Raw genomic sequence first — 27,781 nt, 5'->3', positions numbered from 1 at the left:
TACAGAAACGAACTTTACAGGCATGTTTTAGGACCTCTGAGACCGATGTAGACTTATCCTAAATGGGTCAAAATATGTGACCTTCAATAAGGGTTATAATAATACATTTTATTTATTAGTACCTTTCTCAACACTCAAGGTCATGTTACAGATAAAAACAAGTACAATAAATCATCAGATAAAAACTAACGCATTTTAAAATGGGACAAAGTAATGACAGTGAAGAAGCTGTCCTGGACAGGTGAGTCTGGACCTGAAGAGAGTCAGTATGGTGGGAATAAGGAGAGACCTGCTTTAAACAGGGTTACCCCTCTCCAAGATGGCGCCCGAGTAGCTGCGCCTCATCCATAGAGCTCACCGAGCCTTGAGGAGACAACGGCCTTCGTGGTCATGTGACTTCCGGCGGAGTCTTTTGGATGTGACACCGACATGAGCCGAGATGAGGGGATCACACGGAGCAGAGAGAGCTGCGACTACACGAGCTGTTACTGGTAAATACTCTCTGTTATGGTCATATCACAGTAGGAGACTGTTACCGGATAAACTCCGGGAAAATCCACCTTATCGGTCTTTGTCAGTCACGTGACCGACACGCCCCCCCGCGCCATTTTAGTGGGTTAGCAGAGGTAACGGCAGAGGCAGTGAGTGTAGTCATACGGCGTTACAACGAAAAACTGGAGAAACAAAAGAAATACGAGCAAAAGCCTTAAAGAGACAAACTTAGAAAGAAACCAGGAAAGGTGTTTAGTTAAATAGTCAACAATTAACAAAGTAGAGCCGCAGATGTAGCAGCTAGCACTTAGCAGACAGCACTGCTACCTCCAACCTCATCCTGATATTACAGTAGTTAACCTTATATTACAGTAGTTAACTCTATATTACAGTAGTTAACTCTATATTACAGTAGTTAACTCTATATTACAGTAGTTAACTCTATATTACAGTAGTTAACCTTATATTACAGTAGTTAACTCTATATTACAGTAGTTAACTCTATATTACAGTAGTTAACCTTATATTACAGTAGTTAACTCTATATTACAGTAGTTAACCTTATATTACAGTAGTTAACTCTATATTACAGTAGTTAACTCTATATTACAGTAGTTAACCTTATATTACAGTAGTTAACTCTATATTACAGTAGTTAACTCTATATTACAGTAGTTAACCTTATATTACAGTAGTTAACTCTATATTACAGTAGTTAACTCTATATTACAGTAGTTAACCTTATATTACAGTAGTTAACTCTATATTACAGTAGTTAACTCTATATTACAGTAGTTAACTCTATATTACAGTAGTTAACCTTATATTACAGTAGTTAACTCTATATTACAGTAGTTAACTCTATATTACAGTAGTTAACTCTATATTACAGTAGTTAACTCTATATTACAGTAGTTAACCTTATATTACAGTAGTTAACTCTATATTACAGTAGTTAACTCTATATTACAGTAGTTAACCTTATATTACAGTAGTTAACTCTATATTACAGTAGTTAACTCTATATTACAGTAGTTAACTCTATATTACAGTAGTTAACCTTATATTACAGTAGTTAACTCTATATTACAGTAGTTAACTCTATATTACAGTAGTTAACCTTATATTACAGTAGTTAACTCTATATTACAGTAGTTAACTCTATATTACAGTAGTTAACCTTATATTACAGTAGTTAACTCTATATTACAGTAGTTAACCTTATATTACAGTAGTTAACCTTATATTACAGTAGTTAACTCTATATTACAGTAGTTAACCTTATATTACAGTAGTTAACTCTATATTACAGTAGTTAACTCTATATTACAGTAGTTACCTCTATATTACAGTAGTTAACCTTATATTACAGTAGTTAACTCTATATTACAGTAGTTAACTCTATATTACAGTAGTTACCTCTATATTACAGTAGTTAACTCTATATTACAGTAGTTAACTCTATATTACAGTAGTTAACCTTATATTACAGTAGTTAACTCTATATTACAGTAGTTAACTCTATATTACAGTAGTTAACCTTATATTACAGTAGTTAACCTTATTTTACAGTAGTTAACTCTATATTACAGTAGTTAACCTTATATTACAGTAGTTAACTCTATATTACAGTAGTTAACTCTATATTACAGTAGTTAACCTTATATTACAGTAGTTAACTCTATATTACAGTAGTTAACCTTATATTACAGTAGTTAACCTAATATTACAGTAGTTAACTCTATATTACATTAGTTAACTCTATATTACAGTAGTTAACCTAATATTACAGTAGTTAACTCTATATTACAGTAGTAAACTCTATATTTCAGTAGTTAACTCTATATTACGGTAGTTAACTCTATATAACAGTAATTAACTCTATATTACAGTAGTTAACTCTATATTACAAAAGTTAACTTTATCGGTTATTAACTCTATATTACAGTAGTTAACTCTATATTACATTAGTTAACTCTATATTACAGTAGTTAACCTTATATTACAGTAGTTACCTCTATATTACAGTAGTTAACTCTATATTACAGTAGTTAACTCTATATTACAGTAGTTAACTCTATATTACAGTAGTTAACCTTATATTACAGTAGTTAACTCTATATTACAGTAGTTAACTATATTACAAAAGTTAACTTTATCGGTTATTAACTCTATATTACGGTAGTTAACTCTATATTACAGTAGTTAACTCTATATTACAGTAGTTAACTTTATATTACGGTTATTAACTCGATATTATGATAGTTAACTCTATATTACAGTAGTTAACTCTATATTACAGTAGTTAACTCTATATTACAGTAGTTAACCTTATATTACAGTAGTTAACTCTATATTACAGTAGTTAACCTAATATTACAGTAGTTAACTCTATATTACAGTAGTTAACTCTATATTACGATAGTTAACTCTATATTACAGTAGTTAACTCTATATTACAGTAGTTAACTCTATATTACGGTAGTTAACTCTATATTACAGTAGTTAACTCTATATTACAGTAGTTAACCTAATATTACAGTAGTTAACTCTATATTACAGTAGTTAACCTAATATTACAGTAGTTAACTCTATATTACAGTAGTTAACTTTATATTAAATTAGTTAACTCTATATTACAGTACTTAACTCTATATTACAGTAGTTAACTCTATATTACAGTAGTTAACCTTATATTACAGTAGTTAACTCTATATTACAGTAGTTAACTCTATATTACAGTAGTTAACCTTATATTACAGTAGTTAACCTTATATTACAGTAGTTAACTCTATATTACAGTAGTTAACCTTATATTACAGTAGTTAACTCTATATTACAGTAGTTAACTCTATATTACAGTAGTTACCTCTATATTACAGTAGTTAACCTTATATTACAGTAGTTAACTCTATATTACAGTAGTTACCTCTATATTACAGTAGTTAACTCTATATTACAGTAGTTAACTCTATATTACAGTAGTTAACCTTATATTACAGTAGTTAACTCTATATTACAGTAGTTAACTCTATATTACAGTAGTTAACCTTATATTACAGTAGTTAACCTTATTTTACAGTAGTTAACTCTATATTACAGTAGTTAACCTTATATTACAGTAGTTAACTCTATATTACAGTAGTTAACTCTATATTACAGTAGTTAACCTTATATTACAGTAGTTAACTCTATATTACAGTAGTTAACCTTATATTACAGTAGTTAACCTAATATTACAGTAGTTAACTCTATATTACATTAGTTAACTCTATATTACAGAAGTTAACCTAATATTACAGTAGTTAACTCTATATTACAGTAGTAAACTCTATATTTCAGTAGTTAACTCTATATAACAGTAATTAACTCTATATTACAGTAGTTAACTCTATATTACAAAAGTTAACTTTATCGGTTATTAACTCTATATTACAGTAGTTAACTCTATATTACATTAGTTAACTCTATATTACAGTAGTTAACCTTATATTACAGTAGTTAACTCTATATTACAGTAGTTAACTCTATATTACAGTAGTTAACTCTATATTACAGTAGTTAACTCTATATTACAGTAGTTAACCTTATATTACAGTAGTTAACTCTATATTACAGTAGTTAACTATATTACAAAAGTTAACTTTATCGGTTATTAACTCTATATTACGGTAGTTAACTCTATATTACAGTAGTTAACTCTATATTACAGTAGTTAACTTTATATTACGGTTATTAACTCGATATTATGATAGTTAACTCTATATTACAGTAGTTAACTCTATATTACAGTAGTTAACTCTATATTACAGTAGTTAACCTTATATTTCAGTAGTTAACTCTATATTACAGTAGTTAACCTAATATTACAGTAGTTAACTCTATATTACAGTAGTTAACTCTATATTACGATAGTTAACTCTATATTACAGTAGTTAACTCTATATTACAGTAGTTAACTCTATATTACGGTAGTTAACTCTATATTACAGTAGTTAACTCTATATTACAGTAGTTAACCTAATATTACAGTAGTTAACTCTATATTACAGTAGTTAACCTAATATTACAGTAGTTAACTCTATATTACAGTAGTTAACTTTATATTAAATTAGTTAACTCTATATTACAGTAGTTAACTCTATATTACAGTAGTTAACTCTATATTACAGTAGTTAACTTTATTACAGTAGTTAACTTTATATTACGGTTATTAACTCTATATTACAGTAGTTAACTCTATATTACATTAGTTAACTCTATATTACAGTAGTTAACCTTATATTACAGTAGTTAACTCTATATTACAGTAGTTAACCTAATATTACAGTAGTTAACTCTGAATTACAGTAGTTAACCTTATATTACAGTAGTTAACCTAATATTACAGTAGTTAACTCTATATTACAGTAGTTAACCTAATATTACAGTAGTTCACCTTATATTACAGTAGTTAACCTAATATTACAGTAGTTAACTCTATATTACAGTAGTTAACCTAATATTGAAGTAGTTAACTCTATATTACAGTAGTTAACCTTATATTACAGTAGTTAACTCTATATTACAGTAGTTAACTCTATATTACAGTAGTTAACTCTATATTACAGTAGTTAACCTTATATTACGGTTATTAACTCTATATTACGGTAGTTAACTCTATATTACATTAGTTAACTCTATATTACAGTAGTTAACCTTATGTTACAGTAGTTAACTCTATATTACAGTAGTTAACCTAATATTACAGTAGTTAACTCTGAATTACAGTAGTTAACCTTATATTACAGTAGTTAACCTAATATTACAGTAGTTAACTCTATATTACAGTAGTTAACCTAATATTACAGTAGTTAACCTTATATTACAGTAGTTAACTCTATATTACAGTAGTTAACTCTATATTACAGTAGTTAACCTTATATTACAGTAGTTAACTCTATATTACAGTAGTTAACTCTATATTACAGTAGTTAACCTTATATTACAGTAGTTAACTCTATATTACAGTAGTTAACTCTATATTACAGAGGTTACCTTATATTACAGTAGTTAACTCTATATTACAGTAGTTAACTCTATATTACAGTAGTTAACTCTATATTACAGTAGTTAACCTTATATTACAGTAGTTAACTCTATATTACAGTAGTTAACTCTATATTACAGTAGTTAACCTTATATTACAGTAGTTAACTCTATATTACAGTAGTTAACTCTATATTACAGTAGTTAACTCTATATTACAGTAGTTAACCTAATATTACAGTAGTTAACTCTATATTACAGTAGTTAACTCTATATTACAGTAGTTAACCTAATATTACAGGAGTTAACTCTATATTACAGTAGTTAACCTTATATTACAGTAGTTAACTTTATATTACAGTAGTTAACTCTATATTACAGTAGTTAACCTAATATTACAGTAGTTAACTCTATATTACATTAGTTAACTCTATATTACAGTAGTTAACCTTATATTACAATAGTTAACTCTATATTACAGTAGTTAACCTAATATTACAGTAGTTAACTCTGAATTACAGTAGTTAACCTTATATTACAGTAGTTAACCTAATATTACAGTAGTTAACTCTATATTACAGTAGTTAACCTAATATTACAGTAGTTCACCTTATATTACAGTAGTTAACCTAATATTACAGTAGTTAACTCTATATTACAGTAGTTAACCTAATATTGAAGTAGTTAACTCTATATTACAGTAGTTAACCTTATATTACAGTAGTTAACTCTATATTACAGTAGTTAACTCTATATTACAGTAGTTAACTCTATATTACAGTAGTTAACCTTATATTACGGTTATTAACTCTATATTACGGTAGTTAACTCTATATTACATTAGTTAACTCTATATTACAGTAGTTAACCTTATGTTACAGTAGTTAACTCTATATTACAGTAGTTAACCTAATATTACAGTAGTTAACTCTGAATTACAGTAGTTAACCTTATATTACAGTAGTTAACCTAATATTACAGTAGTTAACTCTATATTACAGTAGTTAACCTAATATTACAGTAGTTAACCTTATATTACAGTAGTTAACTCTATATTACAGTAGTTAACTCTATATTACAGAGGTTACCTTATATTACAGTAGTTAACTCTATATTACAGTAGTTAACTCTATATTACAGTAGTTAACCTTATATTACAGTAGTTAACTCTATATTACAGTAGTTAACTCTATATTACAGAGGTTACCTTATATTACAGTAGTTAACTCTATATTACAGTAGTTAACTCTATATTACAGTAGTTAACTCTATATTACAGTAGTTAACCTTATATTACAGTAGTTAACTCTATATTACAGTAGTTAACTCTATATTACAGTAGTTAACCTTATATTACAGTAGTTAACTCTATATTACAGTAGTTAACTCTATATTACAGTAGTTAACTCTATATTACAGTAGTTAACCTAATATTACAGTAGTTAACTCTATATTACAGTAGTTAACCTTATATTACAGTAGTTAACTCTATATTACAGTAGTTAACTCTATATTACAGTAGTTAACTCTATATTACAGTAGTTAACCTTATATTACAGTAGTTAACTCTATATTACAGTAGTTAACTCTATATTACAGTAGTTAACCTTATATTACAGTAGTTAACTCTATATTACAGTAGTTAACTCTATATTACAGTAGTTAACTCGATATTACAGTAGTTAACTCTATATTACAGTAGTTAACCTTATATTACAGTAGTTAACTCTATATTACAGTAGTTAACTCTATATTACAGTAGTTAACCTTATATTACAGTAGTTAACTCTATATTACAGTAGTTAACCTTATATTACAGTAGTTAACTCTATATTACAGTAGTTAACTCTATATTACAGTAGTTAACTCTATATTACAGTATTTATCTCTATATTACAGTAGTTAACCTTATATTACAGTAGGTAACTCTATATTACAGTAGTTAACTCTATATTACAGTAGTTAACTCTATATTACAGTAGTTAACCTTATATTACAGTAGTTAACTCTATATTACAGTAGTTAACTCTATATTACAGTAGTTAACTCTATATTACAGTAGTTAACCTTATATTACAGTAGTTAACTCTATATTACAGTAGTTAACTCTATATTACAGTAGTTAACTCTATATTACAGTAGTTAACCTTATATTACAGTAGTTAACTCTATATTACAGTAGTTAACTCTATATTACAGTAGTTAACTCTATATTACAGTAGTTAACCTTATATTACAGTAGTTAACTCTATATTACAGTAGTTAACCTTATATTACAGTAGTTAACTCTATATTACAGTAGTTAACTCTATATTACAGTAGTTAACCTAATATTACAGTAGTTAACTCTATATTACAGGAGTAAACTCTATATTTCAGTAGTTAACTCTATATTACGGTAGTTAACTCTATATAACAGTTATTAACTCTATATTACAGTAGTTAACTCTATATTACAAAAGTTAACTTTATCGGTTATTAACTCTATATTACAGTAGTTAACTTTATCGGTTATTAACTCTATATTACGGTAGTTAACTCTATATTACAGTAGTTAACTCTATATTACAGTTGTTAACTCTATATTACGGTAGTTAACTCTATATTACGGTAGTTAACTCTATATTACAGTAGTTAACTCTATATTACAGTAGTTAACTCTATATTACAGTAAATAACTCTATATTACAGTAGTTAACTCTATATTACAAAAGTTAACTTTATCGGTTATTAACTCTATATTACGGTAGTTAACTCTATATTACAGTAGTTAACTCTATATTACAGTAGTTAACTTTATATTACGGTTATTAACTCGATATTATGATAGTTAACTCTATATTACAGTAGTTAACTCTATATTACAGTTGTTAACTCTATATTACAGTAGTTAACCTTATATTACAGTAGTTAACTCTATATTACAGTAGTTAACCTAATATTACAGTAGTTAACTCTATATTACAGTAGTTAACTCTATATTACGATAGTTAACTCTATATTACAGTAGTTAACTCTATATTACAGTAGTTAACTCTATATTACGGTAGTTAACTCTATATTACAGTAGTTAACTCTATATTATAGTAGTTAACCTAATATTACAGTAGTTAACTCTATATTACAGTAGTTAACCTAATATTACAGTAGTTAACTCTATATTACAGTAGTTAACTTTATATTAAATTAGTTAACTCTATATTACAGTAGTTAACTCTATATTACAGTAGTTAACTTTATTACAGTAGTTAACTTTATATTACGGTTATTAACTCTATATTACGGTAGTTAACTCTATATTACATTAGTTAACTCTATATTACAGTAGTTAACCTTGTATTACAGTAGTTAACTCTATATTACAGTAGTTAACCTAATATTACAGTAGTTAACTCTGAATTACAGTAGTTAACCTTATATTACAGTAGTTAACCTAATATTACAGTAGTTAACTCTATATTACAGTAGTTAATTTTTTATTACGGTTATTAACTCTATATTATGGTAGTTAACTCTATATTACATTAGTTAACTCTATATTACAGTAGTTAACCTTATATTACAGTAGTTAACTCTATATTACAGTAGTTAACCTAATATTACAGTAGTTAACTCTGAATTACAGTAGTTAACCTTATATTACAGTAGTTAACCTAATATTACAGTAGTTAACTCTATATTACAGTAGTTAACCTAATATTACAGTAGTTAACTCTATATTACAGTAGTTAACTCTATATTACAGTAGTTAACTTTATATTACGGTTATTAACTCTATATTACGATAGTTAACTCTATATTACAGTGGTTAACTCTATATTACAGTAGTTAACTCTATATTACAGTAGTTAACTTTATCGGTTATTAACTCTATATTACGGTAGTTAACTCTATATTACAGTAGTTAACTCTATATTACAGTAGTTAACTCTATATTACAGTAGTTAACTCTATATTATGGTAGTTAACTCTATATTACAGTAGTTAACTCTATATTACGGTAGTTAACTCTATATTACGGTAGTTAACTCTATATTACAGTAGTTAACTCTATATTACAGTAGTTAACTCTATATTACAGTAGTTAACTTTATCGGTTATTAACTCTATATTACGGTAGTTAACTCTATATTACAGGAGTTAACTCTATATTACAGTAGTTAACTCTATATTACAGTAGTTAACTTTATCGGTTATTAACTCTATATTACGGTAGTTAACTCTATATTACAGTAGTTAACTCTATATTACAGTAGTTAACTCTATATTACAGTAGTTAACTCTATATTATGGTAGTTAACTCTATATTACAGTAGTTAACTCTATATCACGGTAGTTAACTCTATATTACGGTAGTTAACTCTATATTACAGTAGTTAACTCTATATTACAGTAGTTAACTCTATATTACAGTAGTTAACTTTATCGGTTATTAACTCTATATTACGGTAGTTAACTCTATATTACAGGAGTTAACTCTATATTACAGTAGTTAACTCTATATTACAGTAGTTAACTTTATCGGTTATTAACTCTATATTACGGTAGTTAACTCTATATTACAGTAGTTAACTTTATATTACGGTTATTAACTCTATATTACGGTAGTTAACTCTATAGTACAGTAGTTAACTCTATAATACAGTAGTTAACTATTTTACAGTAGTTAACTCTATATTACAGTAGTTAACTTAATATTACGGTAGTTAACTCTATATTACGGTAGTTAATTCTATATTACAATAGTTAACTCTATATTACAGTAGTTAACTCTATATTACAGTTGTTAACTTTATCGGTTATTAACTCTATATTACGGTAGTTAACTCTATATTACAGTAGTTAACTCTATATTACAGTAGTTAACTCTATATTATGGTAGTTAACTCTATATTATAGTAGTTAACTCTATATTACGGTAGTTAACTCTATATTACGGTAGTTAACTCTATTTTACAGTAGTTAACTCTATATTACAGTAGTTAACTCTATATTACGGTAGTTAACTTTATTTTACAGTAGTTAACTCTATATTACAGTAGTTAACTCTATTTTACAGTAGTTAACTCTATTTTACAGTAGTTAACTCTATATTACAGTAGTTAACTCTATATTACGGTAGTTAACTTTATATTACGGTAGTTAACTCTATATTACGGTAGTTAACTCTGTATTACAGTAGTTAACTCTATATTACAGTAGTTAACTCTATATTACGGTAGTTAACTTTATATTACAGTAGTTAACTCTATATTATGGTAGTTAACTCTATATTACAGTAGTTAACTCTATATTACGGTAGTTAACTCTATATTACGGTAGTTAACTCTATTTTACGGTAGTTAACTCTATATTACGGTAGTTAACTCTATATTATGGTAGTTAACTCCATATTACAGTAGTTAACCTAATATTACAGTAGTTAACTCTATATTACAGTAGTAAACTCTATATTTCAGTAGTTAACTCTATATTACGGTAGTTAACTCTATATAACAGTAATTAACTCTATATTACAGTAGTTCACTCTATATTACAAAAGTTAACTTTATCGGTTATTAACTCTATATTACAGTAGTTAACTCTATATTACATTAGTTAACTCTATATTACAGTAGTTAACCTTATATTACAGTAGTTAACTCTATATTACAGTAGTTAACTCTATATTACAGTAGTTAACTCTATATTACAGTAGTTAACTCTATTTTACAGTAGTTAACTCTATATTACAGTAGTTAACTCTATATTATGGTAGTTAACTTTATATTACGGTAGTTAACTCTATATTACGGTAGTTAACTCTGTATTACAGTAGTTAACTCTATATTACAGTAGTTAACTCTATATTACGGTAGTTAACTTTATATTACGGTAGTTAACTCTATATTACGGTAGTTAACTCTGTATTACAGTAGTTAACTCTATATTACGGTAGTTAACTCTATATTATGGTAGTTAACTCTATATTACAGTAGTTAACTCTATATTACGGTAGTTAACTCTATATTACGGTAGTTAACTCTATATTACGGTAGTTAACTCTATATTACGGTAGTTAACTCTATATTATGGTAGTTAACTCTATATTACAGTAGTTAACTCTATAGTACGGTAGTTAACTCTATATTATGGTAGTTAACTCTATATTACAGTAGTTAACTCTATATTACAGTAGTTAACTCTATATTACAGTTGTTAACTTTATCGGTTATTAACTCTATATTACGGTAGTTAACTCTATATTACAGTAGTTAACTCTATATTACAGTAGTTAACTCTATATTATGGTAGTTAACTCTATATTATAGTAGTTAACATTATATTACGGTAGTTAACTCTATATTACGGTAGTTAACTCTATTTTACAGTAGTTAACTCTATATTACAGTAGTTAACTCTATATTACGGTAGTTAACTTTATTTTACAGTAGTTAACTCTATATTACAGTAGTTAACTCTATTTTACAGTAGTTAACTCTATTTTACAGTAGTTAACTCTATATTACAGTAGTTAACTCTATATTACGGTAGTTAACTTTATATTACGGTAGTTAACTCTATATTACGGTAGTTAACTCTGTATTACAGTAGTTAACTCTATATTACAGTAGTTAACTCTATATTACGGTAGTTAACTTTATATTACAGTAGTTAACTCTATATTATGGTAGTTAACTCTATATTACAGTAGTTAACTCTATATTACGGTAGTTAACTCTATATTACGGTAGTTAACTCTATATTATGGTAGTTAACTCCATATTACAGTAGTTAACCTAATATTACAGTAGTTAACTCTATATTACAGTAGTAAACTCTATATTTCAGTAGTTAACTCTATATTACGGTAGTTAACTCTATATAACAGTAATTAACTCTATATTACAGTAGTTAACTCTATATTACAAAAGTTAACTTTATCGGTTATTAACTCTATATTACAGTAGTTAACTCTATATTACATTAGTTAACTCTATATTACAGTAGTTAACCTTATATTACAGTAGTTAACTCTATATTACAGTAGTTAACTCTATATTACAGTAGTTAACTCTATATTACAGTAGTTAACTCTATTTTACAGTAGTTAACTCTATATTACAGTAGTTAACTCTATATTATGGTAGTTAACTTTATATTACGGTAGTTAACTCTATATTACGGTAGTTAACTCTGTATTACAGTAGTTAACTCTATATTACAGTAGTTAACTCTATATTACGGTAGTTAACTTTATATTACGGTAGTTAACTCTATATTACGGTAGTTAACTCTGTATTACAGTAGTTAACTCTATATTACAGTAGTTAACTCTATATTATGGTAGTTAACTCTATATTACAGTAGTTAACTCTATATTACGGTAGTTAACTCTATATTACGGTAGTTAACTCTATATTACGGTAGTTAACTCTATATTATGGTAGTTAACTCTATATTACAGTAGTTAACTCTATAGTACGGTAGTTAACTCTATATTATGGTAGTTAACTCTATATTACAGTAGTTAACTCTATATTACGGTAGTTAACTCTATGTTACGGTAGTTAACTCTATTTTACGGTAGTTAACTCTATATTACGGTAGTTAACTCTATATTACGGTAGTTAACTCTATATTACAGTAGTTAACTCTATATTACAGTAGTTAACTCTATATTATGGTAGTTAACTCTATATTACAGTAGTTAACTTTATATTACGGTAGTTAACTCTATATTACGGTAGTTAACTCTATTTTACAGTAGTTAACTCTATATTACAGTTGTTAACTCTATATTACAGTAGTTAACTCTATATTACGGTAGTTAACTCTATATTACGGTAGTTAACTCTGTATTACAGTAGTTAACTCTATATTACAGTAGTTAACTCTATATTACGGTAGTTAACTCTATATTACGGTAGTTAACTCTATATTACGGTAGTTAACTCTGTATTACAGTAGTTAACTCTATATTACAGTAGTTAACTCTCCTTCACTTTACTAATTCTGTCACAGCGTGTAAATCGGCATTGTTCCTCACCTGCTTATACTAAGCCCACACGATGGACTACGGACCCTAAAGTCAACAGCTGCTAGCTCCGACTAGCTATTTTTAGCATCAGACCTAACCTGTTGAACTGACCGTAAAAAGAGGTTACCAACCTTAAAGAGGACATTCAGCGGCTTTCAGAGGAGCTCCAGAAGAAGGACACCCTACTTTCCAGTTATATCGACATGGCAGCTTCAGAGTCGAAGAGGATGCTGGCAATTCATTCGGAAATATCAGACACACTGCTCTGGGACCCTATGCGCCTTCATCCATCCTCCTGCTCCACTCCTAATCCCTGGGAGTCCTGGACGGAGGTGACGGTCCGAGGGAGAAAAGGTAGCTGCAAACGGCCGCGTTCTCCCCCACCGCTCCTCCTCAGCAACCACTTTGCAGCGCTGCAGGACGAGGCTCCTAACGGCTCAGGCGGGGCTGGCATGCCCGGCTCGGACTCTGGCCGAGCTCTCGGTCACTCCGGAAGCTGTCCCCCCCGGGCCTGCACACTGTGCATCGGATGCTGCCTGTGCCGTCGCCGATTCCTCTCCTCCTGTCCCTGCTACTACTGCATCTTCCTCCTCAACTGTCGCTGCCTCTTCCGCACCAGCAGCTGGTCCTGCCTCATCCTCGTCGCTCCCTATGGACTCCTCTTCACCCACCGCGGGATCCCTGGCTCCCGCCGACGCTGCAGCTGTTGACCACACGGCTTCCCGGTCGACAGAACAGCGGAGCCAACATCAAGAGAAGCTTGCCTCCTCTCACCGCCGTAGACTGCTATTGGAAGCCGTTAACAGACGCTCTGGTGGTCTCCCTCGCCCCCAGCTTCCTCTGGAACTGCGTCTACCTGCCGAGACCCCCCCCCCCCAAGGGCACACACACCCCTCTCCTGACAACACGCAGCCTTCATGTCCTCGTCCACTCTTTGAACCCCCCACTCTGCTAATTGGTGACTCCATAATCAGAAATGTCAGGTTTTTTAACGTCACTACTCTCTGCTTGCCTGGTGCAACAGTCCCAGTCATCCTGGAAAAACTCCGGAACATTCTCCCTTCTCTCCCCTCCTCCATCACCCGCCTCATCGTTCACGCAGGCACCAATGACACCTCCCACCAACAGTCCGAAATGACAAAATCCCACTTCACTGAACTTTTCCACTTCCTAAAACAAACTGGCAAATCCATCTTCATCTCCGGTCCTACTGCACCTCTCTACAACGCCGCCCGTTTCAGTAGAGTTCTTTATCTTCACCACTGGCTTCAGGCCGCCTGCAGGACCAACGATCTGTCATTTATCCCAAACTTTGATCTTCTTTGGAATAAAAACTCTCTTTTCAAATCAGATGGACTTCACCCAAACAAAGCTGGCTCCCAGTTACTCACCACCAACATTCAACTCTCCATACAGTTCGCACCCCCTCACTGACTGTCCAAAACTACTGCCACTCACTCACCAGCTCCACCTCAACAGCCAACTGCCTCCCCCACCAGCCCTCCCAACTGTCCGCCGTTCAGCTCCTTCTCCTCCCCAGTAATCTCATGGAACAATAGCTCCCTCTTGTGGCCACCTACATCACCATCAAACTCACAGCTCACATTTCCAATAGAGACCATCTTTTCAAGCAGACGTGTAACGAGCAAAAGAATCACAAGAAATCCAGTCAATTCATCCAACCTGTTAATTATTTCCCATCTGCCAATGCCCCCCCCCCCATGCTGCACACCATAATAGCCTTCAAAATCATCTAAAACTATCTTTATTCAACACTCGCTCATTAAACAATAAAAGTCTCCTCCTTCATGATTTCATCACTGACAATAACCTGGACTTTCTCTGTCTTACTGAAACCTGGCATCAACCCATGGACTACCTCTCACTGAACCAGACCACTCCCTCAGGATACACCTACACTGACAAACCCCGTCCCAATGGGCGGGGGGTGGTGTTGCTGCTGTATAAAGGAAGGACTTCAAAATTACTGCCATCTCAACCCCTGTTTTCCTCTCTTTTGAACACCTTGCCCTTAACCTCCCCGGTCCCACACCCCTTGTTACTGCTATCATTTATCACCCCCCCAAGCCAAACCCCAGCTTTTTCACAGAATTTCCAGACCTCCTGACGCAATTATGCTCCACTTCATCCTCTGTTCTCCCCCTTGGGGATTTTAATTTCCATATTGACAACCCACTCTCCAAACCCGCCAAGGACCTTCTTGACTTATTACACTGCCTCAATTTCACACAGCACGTCAACTTCCCCACCCACAGCCACATACTGGACTTAGTTTGCATCACCGCCCTCACCATCCATAATCTCTCTAGTCTCAACCTCCACATCTCTGACCACCTAGCAGTTATAATGGACATTGACCTTCCCATCCCCACCCCAAGACAAAAACGTACTATTTCCTCCAGAAACATTAACACAATCTCCCTCTCTGCCCTGTCTGCTTTAATTTCTAATCATGTTTCAACTCCTCTCTCCACACCGGTACTGTTCTCCAATCCCTAAAACTTGCAGCTGTTACCCCCATCCTCAAAAAAACCTGGACTCAACCCTGATCACATGTCTAACTTCCAGCACATCTCCAACCTCCCATTTCTGCCAAAAATCCTGGAATGCGTCATTGCCACACAACTCAAGTCCCACCTCTCCCATAACAACCTCTATGAACCTTTCCAATCCGGCTTCCGACCCCAACACAGCACCGAAACAGCGCTACTGAAAGTTACCAGTGACCTCCTTCTCTCATCAGACTCCGGCCACGTTAACCTCCTCATCCTCCTGGACCTCTCAGCTGCATTCGACACCATCAACAACTCCATCCTGCTTTCCCGTCTGGAACATTCACTTAACATCACTGGCACAGCACTCTCCTGGATTAAATCTTATCTCACGGACAGACAACAATTCATCCACATCAATAACTGCTCCTCCTCCACTGCTCCCCTGACACAAGGCATCCCCCAAGGTTCGGTGCTTGGACTCCTCCTTTTCACAATCTATCTGCTCCCCCTTGGTCATATCATCCGCCACCATGGACTCAACTTTCACTGTTATGCCGATGATATCCAATTATATATCTCCACCACCTCCATCACCCCAGACACACACTCCACACTAACCAACTGCCTCTCTGACATAAAAACATGGTTGAACAACAATTTCCTCTCTCTTAACTACAATAAATCTGAACTTATGATCATTGGCCCCAAATCCCTCACCAAATCCATCCATAACTTCAGCCTCCAAATTGAGACCCTTCACCCTGTCCACCTCCCCTCACACCCGCAATCTTGGTATCATTTTTGACAGTCACCTCTCTTTTGATCAACACGTCACCCAAAAAACGCCCTTCTTCCACTTGAAAAACATAGCCCGCATCCGTCCACTACTCTCCTTCCCTGCAGCCGAAATCCTCATCCACGCCTTCATCACATCCAGACTAGATTACTGCAACAGCATCCTCTATGGCACATCCTCTACAGTCCTCAATAAACTTCAATACATCCAGAACTCTGCAGCACGCCTCCTAACACACACCCGCTCCCATGACCACATCACCCCCATCCTTCAAAACCTCCACTGGCTCCCTGTTCCCTACCGCATCAAATTTAAAATCCTCCTCCTCACCCACAAAGCCCTAAACCATAAGGCCTCTCCTTACCTTACTGACCTCCTGCACCATCACACCCCCTCCCGTAATCTCCGCTCATCAAATCTCAATCTCCTCTCTCCACCAACAAGAACCAAGCACCGAACCTGGGGGGACAGAGCCTTCTCCATAGCCGCCCCCTCCCTCTGGAACTCACTCCTTAAACACATCCAAGACTGTAAGGACTCATCTACATTCAAATCACTGCTCAAAACTCACCTCTTTAAAATGGCTTTCAATGTTTGACTCTGTTGTTGTTGTCTCGTCACTTTGTCTGCATGTTTGTCTGTTTGTTTGCTTGTTTGCTTGATCATGTCACTGTCCTGTTCTTGGCTTCTTTGCAATGCATTTTATTATTTTTGTACAGTGTCTTTGAGTTCTTGAAAAGCGCTCTATAAATAAAATGTATTATTATTATTATTATTATTATTATTTGTTTATTCAGTGCTTTTATATCTTATCTCATTTTGGCAATTGACCTTATATTCATGGATAGACAGAAGTATACTTTGTAATGTGTTGTTTGCTGTTTGGACCCTGTCCTTAAATATAGTGCAATGCTGTGTATCACCAAAAGATGGCAGCAAAGCCTTAGTTTCAGTTCCATTAAGAGAGGACAGAGTTTTGAACATTTCAACATGGAAAATGACAAAAATAGACTTGCTTTTGTTTTACAATTTGGGTCCAAGAGATCCTGAGATGACAGAAATGCAGAAGCATTTTCAAACACCTAGGTAATATCAACTGCAGGGGCTGATTTTTGAAATATTGTAGGGGCGCCACTGAGCCAAATAGCCACGCCCACTAACAATCATCCTATCAATCTTCTCATTTCCTAATTTGGTATTTTTCTGCCAAGTTTGATGGCTTCATAAGTTTTGTAAGCCTAGAATAATTCTACTTCCTTTTCATGGGGAAGAAAAAAATTCTCCATGGCCCCGCCTTTTAACGTAGATGTTTGACTATTATATATATGTAAGGCCAACTCCTTGGGAACAGCCAGAGTGAATTTTCAGAATGATCTGCCCAACCATGTAGGTACTGCGATGTGAAATTCAGAAGTAGTGACTTTCTGTTGCCAGAGGGTGGCGCTGTACAGTTTTTCAAAATTTCCAGCATGGATGTGTTCTGGCCTGGACTGTTATCAAGCAATGAAATCTGTCTCAGATATGACCATGTATACTAGAGTTATGGCTGTTATAAAATTTTTGGCGAGACAAAATGGCGACTCTTGACTTTGTCGCTCCGCTGAGGCCACACCCTCTGACGAAAAGTCAATTTTATTTTTTTTACAAAGCCAAATCCACTTCTTTAGTCCTTCCTGACACAAATTTGAAGTGGATATCTTGGATAATTTTTAAACTGTAGCTTGCACTATAAAACTTGACATTTCCTGTCACCACTAGGTGGCACTTTGATCTGTAAAAAATCTGACCATAAGAATGGGTGCAGGCCATGACCGTCAATATACCAGATCAATATGAGTCCAATCGGACAATGCAAGGCTGAGTTATTAACTACTTCCTGTTTACCACAATCATATGTAAATTTGAGGGCTCGCCATGGCCACACCTTTCGACTAATGAGAAAACCCCAAATAAATTTTCATCAGCCATGTCTCATGTAGCTCTGCGCTGAAGTACAAGTCGATCAGACGAAATCCCTCAGAGGAGTTAATCCAGATATGACCCCTGGAACAGGGCAAAAATACCCCAATTTTCACTAATTTATTCAAAATGGCGGATTTCCTGTTGGAGATAGAGTGTGGATCAGAGTTGCAGTTAAATGAAAATGTGCCAGTTCTGCTGTAGGCAGGTTCTTGACACTAACAGCTGGTTCTGCTGTTCTTGTTCCACAGTGAAGAGAACGTCTGGAAGCTCTGTGAGTATGTGAGGACAGAGGGAACCGCTCCACTACAGGAACTGTTTGTGGTCTTCATCTCTAATGAGAACCGGATGGTGAGAACGATCAGAACATGGGGATAAGAATGCTGGAACAAGTCAGGGCTAGAACATGTTAGGACTGGGACAGATTAAATTAGCTAAAGAATATGAGGACTGGAACAAAACAGGGCTGGACCACATCAAGGCTGGAACAAATCAGGGCTACAACATGTCAGGGCTAGAACACGTTAGGGCCAGAACAAATCAGGGCAAGAACATGTTAGGGGCAGTTCAAATCGGGGCAAGAACACGTTCGGGTCAGAACAAGTAAGGGCTGGAACACGCTAGGGCGAGAGCAAATCAGAGCTAGAACACATTAGGGCCAGAACAAATCAGGGCTAGAACAAATCAGAGCTAGAACACATTAGGGCTAGAACAAATCAGGGCTAGAACAAATCAGAGCTAGAACACATTAGGGCCAGAACAAATCAGGGCTAGAACAAATCAGAGCTAGAACACATTAGGGCCAGAACAAATCAGGGCTAGAACAAATCGGAGCTAGAACACATTAGGGCCAGAACAAATCAGGGCTAGAACAAATCAGAGCTAGAACACATTAGGGCTAGAACAAATCAGGGCTAGAACAAATCAGAGCTAGAACACATTAGGGCCAGAACAAATCAGGGCAAGAACACATTAGGGCCAGAACAAGTCAGGGCTAGAACACGCTAGGGCCAGAGCAAATCAGAGCTAGAACACATGAGGGCCAGAACAAATCAGGGCAAGAACATGTTAGGGCCAGAGCAAATCAGAGCTAGAACACATTAGGGCCAGAACAAGTCAGGGCTAGAACACGCTAGGGCCAGAGCAAATCAGAGCTAGAACACATTAGGGCCAGAACAAATCAGAGCTAGAACATGTTAGGGCCAGAGCAAATCAGAGCTAGAACACATTAGGGCTAGAGCAAATCAGAGCTAGAACACATTAGGGCCAGAACAAATCAGAGCTAGAACATGTTAGGGCCAGAACAAATCAGAGCTAGAACACATTAGGGCCAGAACAAGTCAGGGCTAGAACACGCTAGGGCCAGAGCAAATCAGAGCTAGAACACATTAGGGCCAGAACAAATCAGAGCTAGAACACATTAGGGCCAGAACAAATCAGAGCTAGAACACATTAGGGCCAGAACAAATCAGAGCTAGAACACATTAGGGCCAGAACAAATCAGGGCAAGAACATGTTAGGGCCAGAGCAAATCATAGCTAGAACACATGAGGGCCAGAACAAATCAGAGCTAGAACACATTAGGGCTAGAACAAATCAGGGCTAGAACAAATCAGGGCTAGAAAAAATCAGGGCTAGAACACCTCAGGGCTAGAACACGTTAGGGCCAGAACAAATCAGGGCTAGAACACATTAGGGCCAGAACAAATCAGGGCTAGAACACATTAGGGCCAGAACATATCAAGGCTAGAACATATCAGGGCTAGAACACGCTGGGGCCAGAACAAATCAGGGCCAGAACACGTTAGGGTCAGAACAAGTCAGGGCTACAACACATCAGGGCTAGAACACGTTAGGGCCAGAACAAATCAGGGCTAGAACACATTAGGGCTAGAACAAATCAGAGCTAGAACACATTAGGGCCAGAACATATCAGGGCTAGAACAAATCAGAGCTAGAACACATTAGGGCCAGAACAAATCAGAGCTAGAACACATTAGGGCCAGAACAAATCAGAGCTAATACACATTAGGGCAAGAACAAATCAGAGCTAGAACACATTAGGGCCAGAACATATCAGGGCTAGAACACATTAGGTCCAGAACATATCAGGGCTAGAGAAAATAAGGGCTAGAACATGTTAGGGTCAGATCAAATCGGGGCAAGAACACGTTCGGGTCAGAACAAGTCGGGGCTAGAACACGCTAGGGCCAGAAGAAATCAGGGCTAGAACACATCAGGGCTAGAACACGCTAGGGCCAGAGCAAATCAGAGCTAGAACACATTAGGGCCAGAACAAGTCAGGGCTAGAACACGCTAGGGCCAGAGCAAATCAGAGCTAGAACACATTAGGGCCAGAACAAATCAGGGCAAGAACACGTTAGGGTCAGAACAAGTCAGGGCTACAACACATCAGGGCTAGAACACATCAGGGCTAGAACAAATCAGGGCTAGAAAAAATCAGGGCTAGAACACCTCAGGGCTAGAACACGTTAGGGCCAGAACAAATCAGGGCTAGAACACATTAGGGCCAGAACAAATCAGGGCTAGAACACATTAGGGCCAGAACATATCAAGGCTAGAACATATCAGGGCTAGAACACGCTGGGGCCAGAACAAATCAGGGCCAGAACACGTTCAGGTCAGAACAAATCAGGGCTAGAACACGCTAGGGCCAGAACACGCTAGGCCCAGAGCAAATCAGAGCTAGAACACATTAGGGCCAGAACAAATCAGGGCTAGAAAAAATCAGGGCTAGAACACCTCAGGGCTAGAACACATTAGGGCCAGAACATATCATGGCTAGAACATATCAGGGCTAGAACAACTCAGGGCTGGAAAAAATCAGGGCTAGAACACATTAGGGCCAGAACATGTTAGGGTCAGAACAAGTCAGGCTAGAACACATTAGGGCCAGAACAAATCAGGGCTAGAAAAAATCAGGGCTAGAACACATTAGGGCCAGAACATATCAGGGCTAGAAAAAATCAGGGCTAGAACACATTAGGGCAAGAACACGTTCGGGTCAGAACAAGTCAGGGCTAGAACACGCTAGGGCCAGAAGAAATCAGGGCTACAACACATCAGGGCTAGAACTCGCTAGGGCCAGAGCAAATCAGAGCTAGAACACATTAGGGCCAGAACAAGTCAGGGTTAGAACACGCTAGGGCCAGAGCAAATCAGAGCTAGAACACATTAGGGTCAGAACAAATCAGGGCAAGAACACGTTAAGGTCAGAACAAGTCAGGGCTACAACACATCAGGGCTAGAACAAATCAGGGCTAGAAAAAATCAGGGCTAGAATACCTCGGGGCTAGAACACGTTAGGGCCAGAACAAATCAGGGCTAGAACACATTAGGGCCAGAACAAATCAGGGCTAGAACACATTAGGGCCAGAACATATCAAGGCTAGAACATATCAGGGCTAGAACAAATCAGGGCTAGAAAAAATCAGGGCTAGAACACATTAGGGCCAGAACATGTTAGGGTCAGAACAAGTCAGGGCTAGAACATGCTAGGGCCAGAAAATATCAGGGCTAGAACACCCTAGGGCCAGAACACGCTAGGGCCAGAGCAAATCAGAGCTAGAACACATGAGGGCCAGAACAAATCAGGGCAAGAACACGTTCAGGTCAGAACAAATCAGGGCTAGAACACGCTAGGGCCAGAACACGCTAGGGCCAGAGCAAATCAGAGCTAGAACACACTAGAGCCAGAACACGCTAGGGCCAGAACAAATCAGGGCTAGAACACGTTAGGGCCAGAACAAATCAGGGCTAGAACACATTAGGGCCAGAACAAATCAGGGCTAGAACACGTTAGGGCCAGAACAAATCAGGGCTAGAACACATTAGGGCCATAACAAATCAGGGCTAGAACACATTAGGGCCAGAAAATATCAAGGCTAGAACATATCAGGGCTAGAACAAATCAGGGCTAGAAAAAATCAAGGCTAGAACACATTAGGGCCAGAACATGTTAGGGTCAGAACAAGTCAGGGCTAGAACACATTAGGGCCAGAACATATCAGGGCTAGAAAAAATCAGGGCTAGAACACATTAGGGCAAGAACATGTTAGGGTCAGATCAAATCGGGGCAAGAACACATTCGGGTCAGAACAAGTCAGGGCTAGAACACGCTAGGGCCAGAGCAAATCAGAGCTAGAACACATTAGGGCCAGAACAAGTCAGGGCTAGAACACGCTAGGGCCAGAGCAAATCAGAGCTAGAACACATTAGGGCCAGAACAAATCAGGGCAAGAACACGTTAAGGTCAGAACAAGTCAGGGCTACAACACATCAGGGCTAGAACACATCAGGGCTAGAAAAAATCAGGGCTAGAATACCTCAGGGCTAGAACACGTTAGGGCCAGAACAAATCAGGGCTAGAACACATTAGGGCCAGAACAAATCAGGGCTAGAACACATTAGGGCCAGAACATGTTAGGGTCAGAACAAGTCAGGGCTAGAACATGCTAGGGCCAGAAAATATCAGGGCTAGAACACGCTAGGGCCAGAACACGCTAGGGCCAGAGCAAATCAGAGCTAGAACACGTTAGGGCCAGAACAAATCAGGGCAAGAACACGTTAGGGTCAGAACAAGTCAGGGCTACAACACATCAGGGCTAGAACACATCAGGGCTAGAACAAATCAGGGCTAGAAAAAATCAGGGCTAGAACACCTCAGGGCTAGAACACGTTAGGGCCAGAACAAATCAGGGCTAGAACACATTAGGGCCAGAACAAATCAGGGCTAGAACACATTAGGGCCAGAACATATCAAGGCTAGAACATATCAGGGCTAGAACACGCTGGGGCCAGAACAAATCAGGGCCAGAACACGTTCAGGTCAGAACAAATCAGGGCTAGAACACGCTAGGGCCAGAACACGCTAGGGCCAGAGCAAATCAGAGCTAGAACACATTAGGGCCAGAACAAATCAGGGCTAGAAAAAATCAGGGCTAGAACACCTCAGGGCTAGAACACATTAGGGCCAGAACATATCATGGCTAGAACATATCAGGGCTAGAACACATTAGGGCAAGAACATGTTAGGGTCAGATCAAATCGGGGCAAGAACACATTCGGGTCAGAACAAGTCAGGGCTAGAACACGCTAGGGCCAGAGCAAATCAGAGCTAGAACACATTAGGGCCAGAACAAGTCAGGGCTAGAACACGCTAGGGCCAGAGCAAATCAGAGCTAGAACACATTAGGGTCAGAACAAATCAGGGCAAGAACACGTTAAGGTCAGAACAAGTCAGGGCTACAACACATCAGGGCTAGAACAAATCAGGGCTAGAAAAAATCAGGGCTAGAACACCTCAGGGCTAGAACACGTTAGGGCCAGAACAAATCAGGGCTAGAACACATTAGGGCCAGAACAAATCAGGGCTAGAACACATTAGGGCCAGAACATATCAAGGCTAGAACATATCAGGGCTAGAACACGCTGGGGCCAGAGCAAATCAGAGCTAGAACACGTTAGGGCCAGAACAAATCAGGGCTAGAACACATTAGGGCCAGAACAAATCAGGGCTAGAACACATTAGGGCCAGAACATATCAAGGCTAGAACATATCAGGGCTAGAACACGCTGGGGCCAGAGCAAATCAGAGCTAGAACACACTAGAGCCAGAACACGCTAGGGCCAGAACACGCTAGGGCCAGAACAAATCAGGGCTAGAACACGCTAGGGCCAGAACAAATCAGGGCTAGAACACATTAGGACCAGAACAAATCGGGGCTAGAACACACTAGAGCCAGAACACGCTAGGGCTAGAACAAATCAGGGCAAGAACAAATCAGGGCCAGAACAAATCAGGGCCAGAACACATTAGGGCCAGAATAAATCAGGGCTAGAACACATAAGGACAAGAACAAATCGGGGCTATAACACGCTAGGGCCAGAAAAAATCAGGGCTAGAACACACTAGAGCCAGAACACGCTAGGGCTACAACAAATCGGGGCTAGAACACGCTAGGGCCAGAAGAAATCAGGGCTAGAACATATTAGGGACAGAACTTATTAGGGCCAGAACATGTTAGGGCTAGAACACATCAGGAGAAGAACACGTTAGGACTGGGATCCATGTTTTTCAGATAGCTGATTTACTAGTCAGCTCGAACTTCTCTTGAACCTCCTGAGAAAACTTCTGTGTATTTCCTGATGTTCTACTCTGTTCTCGGTTCTCGCTCAGGTTCCTCTGTGGAAGCAGAAGTCTGGTCGTGGGGATCAGCCAGTGATCTGGGTCAGTCACACGTCTTAAGCCACCATCTTTGATAATGACCCATTTTAAACGTGACGTCATTGAGTGTGTCTGCGTTGACTTCCTGTCCCTGCTATGAGCCTGATCCTGGTTTTGATCCTATCTAGGATTCTGTGTTTACATGGTCAAAGATAAACCTGGATTCTTTAGACCTGAAAGAAACTGGGATACTGAGTCCATGTTAACACAGTCATTGTGTTATTGATGATGTTGATTTAATGTCACTGATGTCATCATTGATGATGTCATCAATCATTTGTTCTAGGACTACCACGTGATCCTGCTCCAGGTCCGTCCTCAGTCTGGTGCCCTGATCTACGACCTGGACTCAGAGCTGTCATTTCCCTGCAGCCTCCGCCTCTACGTCAGCCAAGCTCTCCGCTCAGACCGCCATGTTAACCCTGCCTACCACAGGTAACATTAGACCCCGCCTACAGTCAGAGACTTCACAGGAAGTGAAGCTTTTCCTACAGGATGTGACATCACAGTGGTGACTTCCTGTCTTGTCCCACAGGAAGTTGCGTGTGGTCCCTGCTGACAGCTTCCTGTCCAATTTTGCATGTGATCGTTCTCACATGAAAAACACCGACGGATCCTGGAGGATGCCACCCCCACCCTATCCCCCCATCCACACTGCAGGTCACATGACCTCTCTGTAACCGATGATGACATCAGCATGTCTGTGACCTCATGATGACATCACTGCTTTGCTTCCTCCTCAGAAAGTCACATGAACCTGGATGACTTCATCAGTATGGACCCTCAGGTGGGCTGGGGGGCGGTGCTTAGCCTGGACGACTTTGTGAAGAGATTCGCTCCAGAGTCTTCGTCATCACAGCCATGATGATCGTGGTCATCAGAACGACCATCTTCATCGTCATCACTGCTGTGGTTGTCATGGAAACATGGGTGTTTGGTCCTAGGGTATCATCTCACATGTATAAGGGGGCGTGTCCTGTCTCTGTGCTATGATTGGTGGATATCATCTGTCTCTAACGGCGTTGGTTCATGTTTATTAACTCGAGATGTCAGAGTTTGTTAACTCTGTGGGGATCAGACTGGAGCCTAAATCATGACCTTTGACCTCTACAATCAGTTCACCCTCAAATCCAGGTCCAGGTCTATTTTGAACCAAATCTGACTAAAATCCTCGGTCTGTTATTGATCTGATCATCTGGATAGGTGCCACACCTGTTCTAGTTACGTTTGAGTAACACAGGTGTAGGCTCAGCCTCAACATTCACTTTTTTATTTGTTCTAGGGGTCGGGTCATTATACCTGAGACCCCGCCCACAGCATTTAGATTGGATAAAGACATGTTTTGTCCTTTTATCTGTTATTAAAGTTTAATTTTTGTGAAGGAAAAAAAATCCAGTCAGTCCTGCTTCATTTAAAAATATGTCTTACCTTATCCCCCAACATGAAAAATAACTCTACTGTATCTATTGAACATTAGGGGGGTCTAGGACTAGTAGACCATGAACATTAAGGGGGTCTATGACTAGTAGACCATGAACAGTAGGGGGTTTTAGGACTAGTAGACTATGAACATTAGGGGGGTTTAGGACTAGTAGACCATGAACAGGGGTCTACGACTACTAGAGCATGAACATTAGGGGGGTCTAGGACTAGTAGACCATGAACATTAGGGGGGTCTAGGACTAGTAGACCATGAACAGGGGTCTACGACTACTAGAGCATGAACATTAGGGGGGTCTAGGACTAGTAGACCATGAATATTAGGGGGGTTTAGGACTAGTAGACCATGTACATTAGGGGGGTTTAGGACTAGAAGACCATGAACATTAGGGGGGTTTAGGAATAGTAGACCATTAACATTAGGGGGGGTCTAGGACTAGTAGACTATGAATATTAGGGGGTCTAGGACTACTAGACCATGAATATTAGGGGGGTCTAGGACTAGTAGACCATGAACATTAGGGGGGTTTAGGACTAGACGACCATGAACATTGGGGGGGGGGGGGGGTAGGAATAGTAGACCATGAACATTAGGGGGGTCTAGGAATTGAAGACCATGAACATTAGGGGGGTTTAGGACTAGTAAACCATGAACATTAGGGGGGTTAAGGACTAATGGACCATGAACATTAGGGGGGTCTAGAACGTAGACCATGAACATTAGGGGGGTCTAGGACTAGTAGACCATGAACATTAGAGGGGGCCTAGGACTAGTAGACCATGAACATTGGGGGGTCTAGGACTAGTAGACCATGATCATTAGGGGGGTTTAGGACTAGAAGACCATGAACATTAGGGGGGTTTAGGACAAGTAGACCATGAACATTAGGGGGGTTTAGGACTAATAGACCATGAACATTAGGGGGGTCTAGAACGTAGACCATGAACATTAGGGGGGTCTAGGACTAGTAGACCATGAACATTAGAGGGGGCCTAGGACTATTAGACCATGAACATTGGGGGGTCTAAGACTAGAAGACCATGAACATTAGGGGGGTTTAGGACTAGTAGACCATGAACATTAGGGGGGTTTAGGACTGGAAGACTATGAACATTAGGAGGGTCTACGACTACTAGACCATGAACATTAAGGGGGTTTAGGACTAGTAAACCATGAACATTGGGGGGTCTAGGACTAGTAGACCATGAACATTAGGGGGGTCTAGGACTAGAAGACCATGAACATTAGAGGGGGTCTAGAACTACTAGACCATGAACATTGG

The 27,781-nt window shown here is 37.2% G+C and overlaps 1 protein-coding gene across 1 annotated transcript; it reads left to right on the top strand.

The window, feature by feature from the left end:
- Positions 1-384: 384 nt before the first annotated feature.
- Positions 385-26,745, top strand: wdyhv1 (WDYHV motif containing 1). The gene is made up of 6 exons (XM_041808126.1): positions 385-491; positions 19,063-19,162; positions 25,011-25,061; positions 25,345-25,493; positions 25,594-25,718; positions 25,802-26,745. Exons 1-6 carry the CDS (start codon positions 430-432, stop codon positions 25,921-25,923), a joined length of 609 nt encoding a protein of 202 aa, XP_041664060.1. The 5' UTR covers positions 385-429; the 3' UTR covers positions 25,924-26,745.
- Positions 26,746-27,781: the final 1,036 nt, after the last annotated feature.

The sequence above is a fragment of the Cheilinus undulatus genome, linkage group 16 (assembly GCF_018320785.1).
Source record: "Cheilinus undulatus linkage group 16, ASM1832078v1, whole genome shotgun sequence".
In the NCBI taxonomy this organism is placed as follows: domain Eukaryota; kingdom Metazoa; phylum Chordata; class Actinopteri; order Labriformes; family Labridae; genus Cheilinus; species Cheilinus undulatus.
This window is presented reverse-complemented; position numbering and strand designations above follow the sequence as displayed.

Excerpts from the sequence above, each read along its gene's own strand:
- wdyhv1 (XM_041808126.1), top strand. The coding sequence starts at position 430 with ATGAGCCGAGATGAGGGGATCACACGGAGCAGAGAGAGCTGCGACTAC. Across the intron at positions 25,062-25,344 it reads GGGATCAGCCAGTGATCTGG|GACTACCACGTGATCCTGCT; the intron begins GTCAGTCACACG and ends CATTTGTTCTAG. Across the intron at positions 25,719-25,801 it reads TCCCCCCATCCACACTGCAG|AAAGTCACATGAACCTGGAT; the intron begins GTCACATGACCT and ends CTTCCTCCTCAG.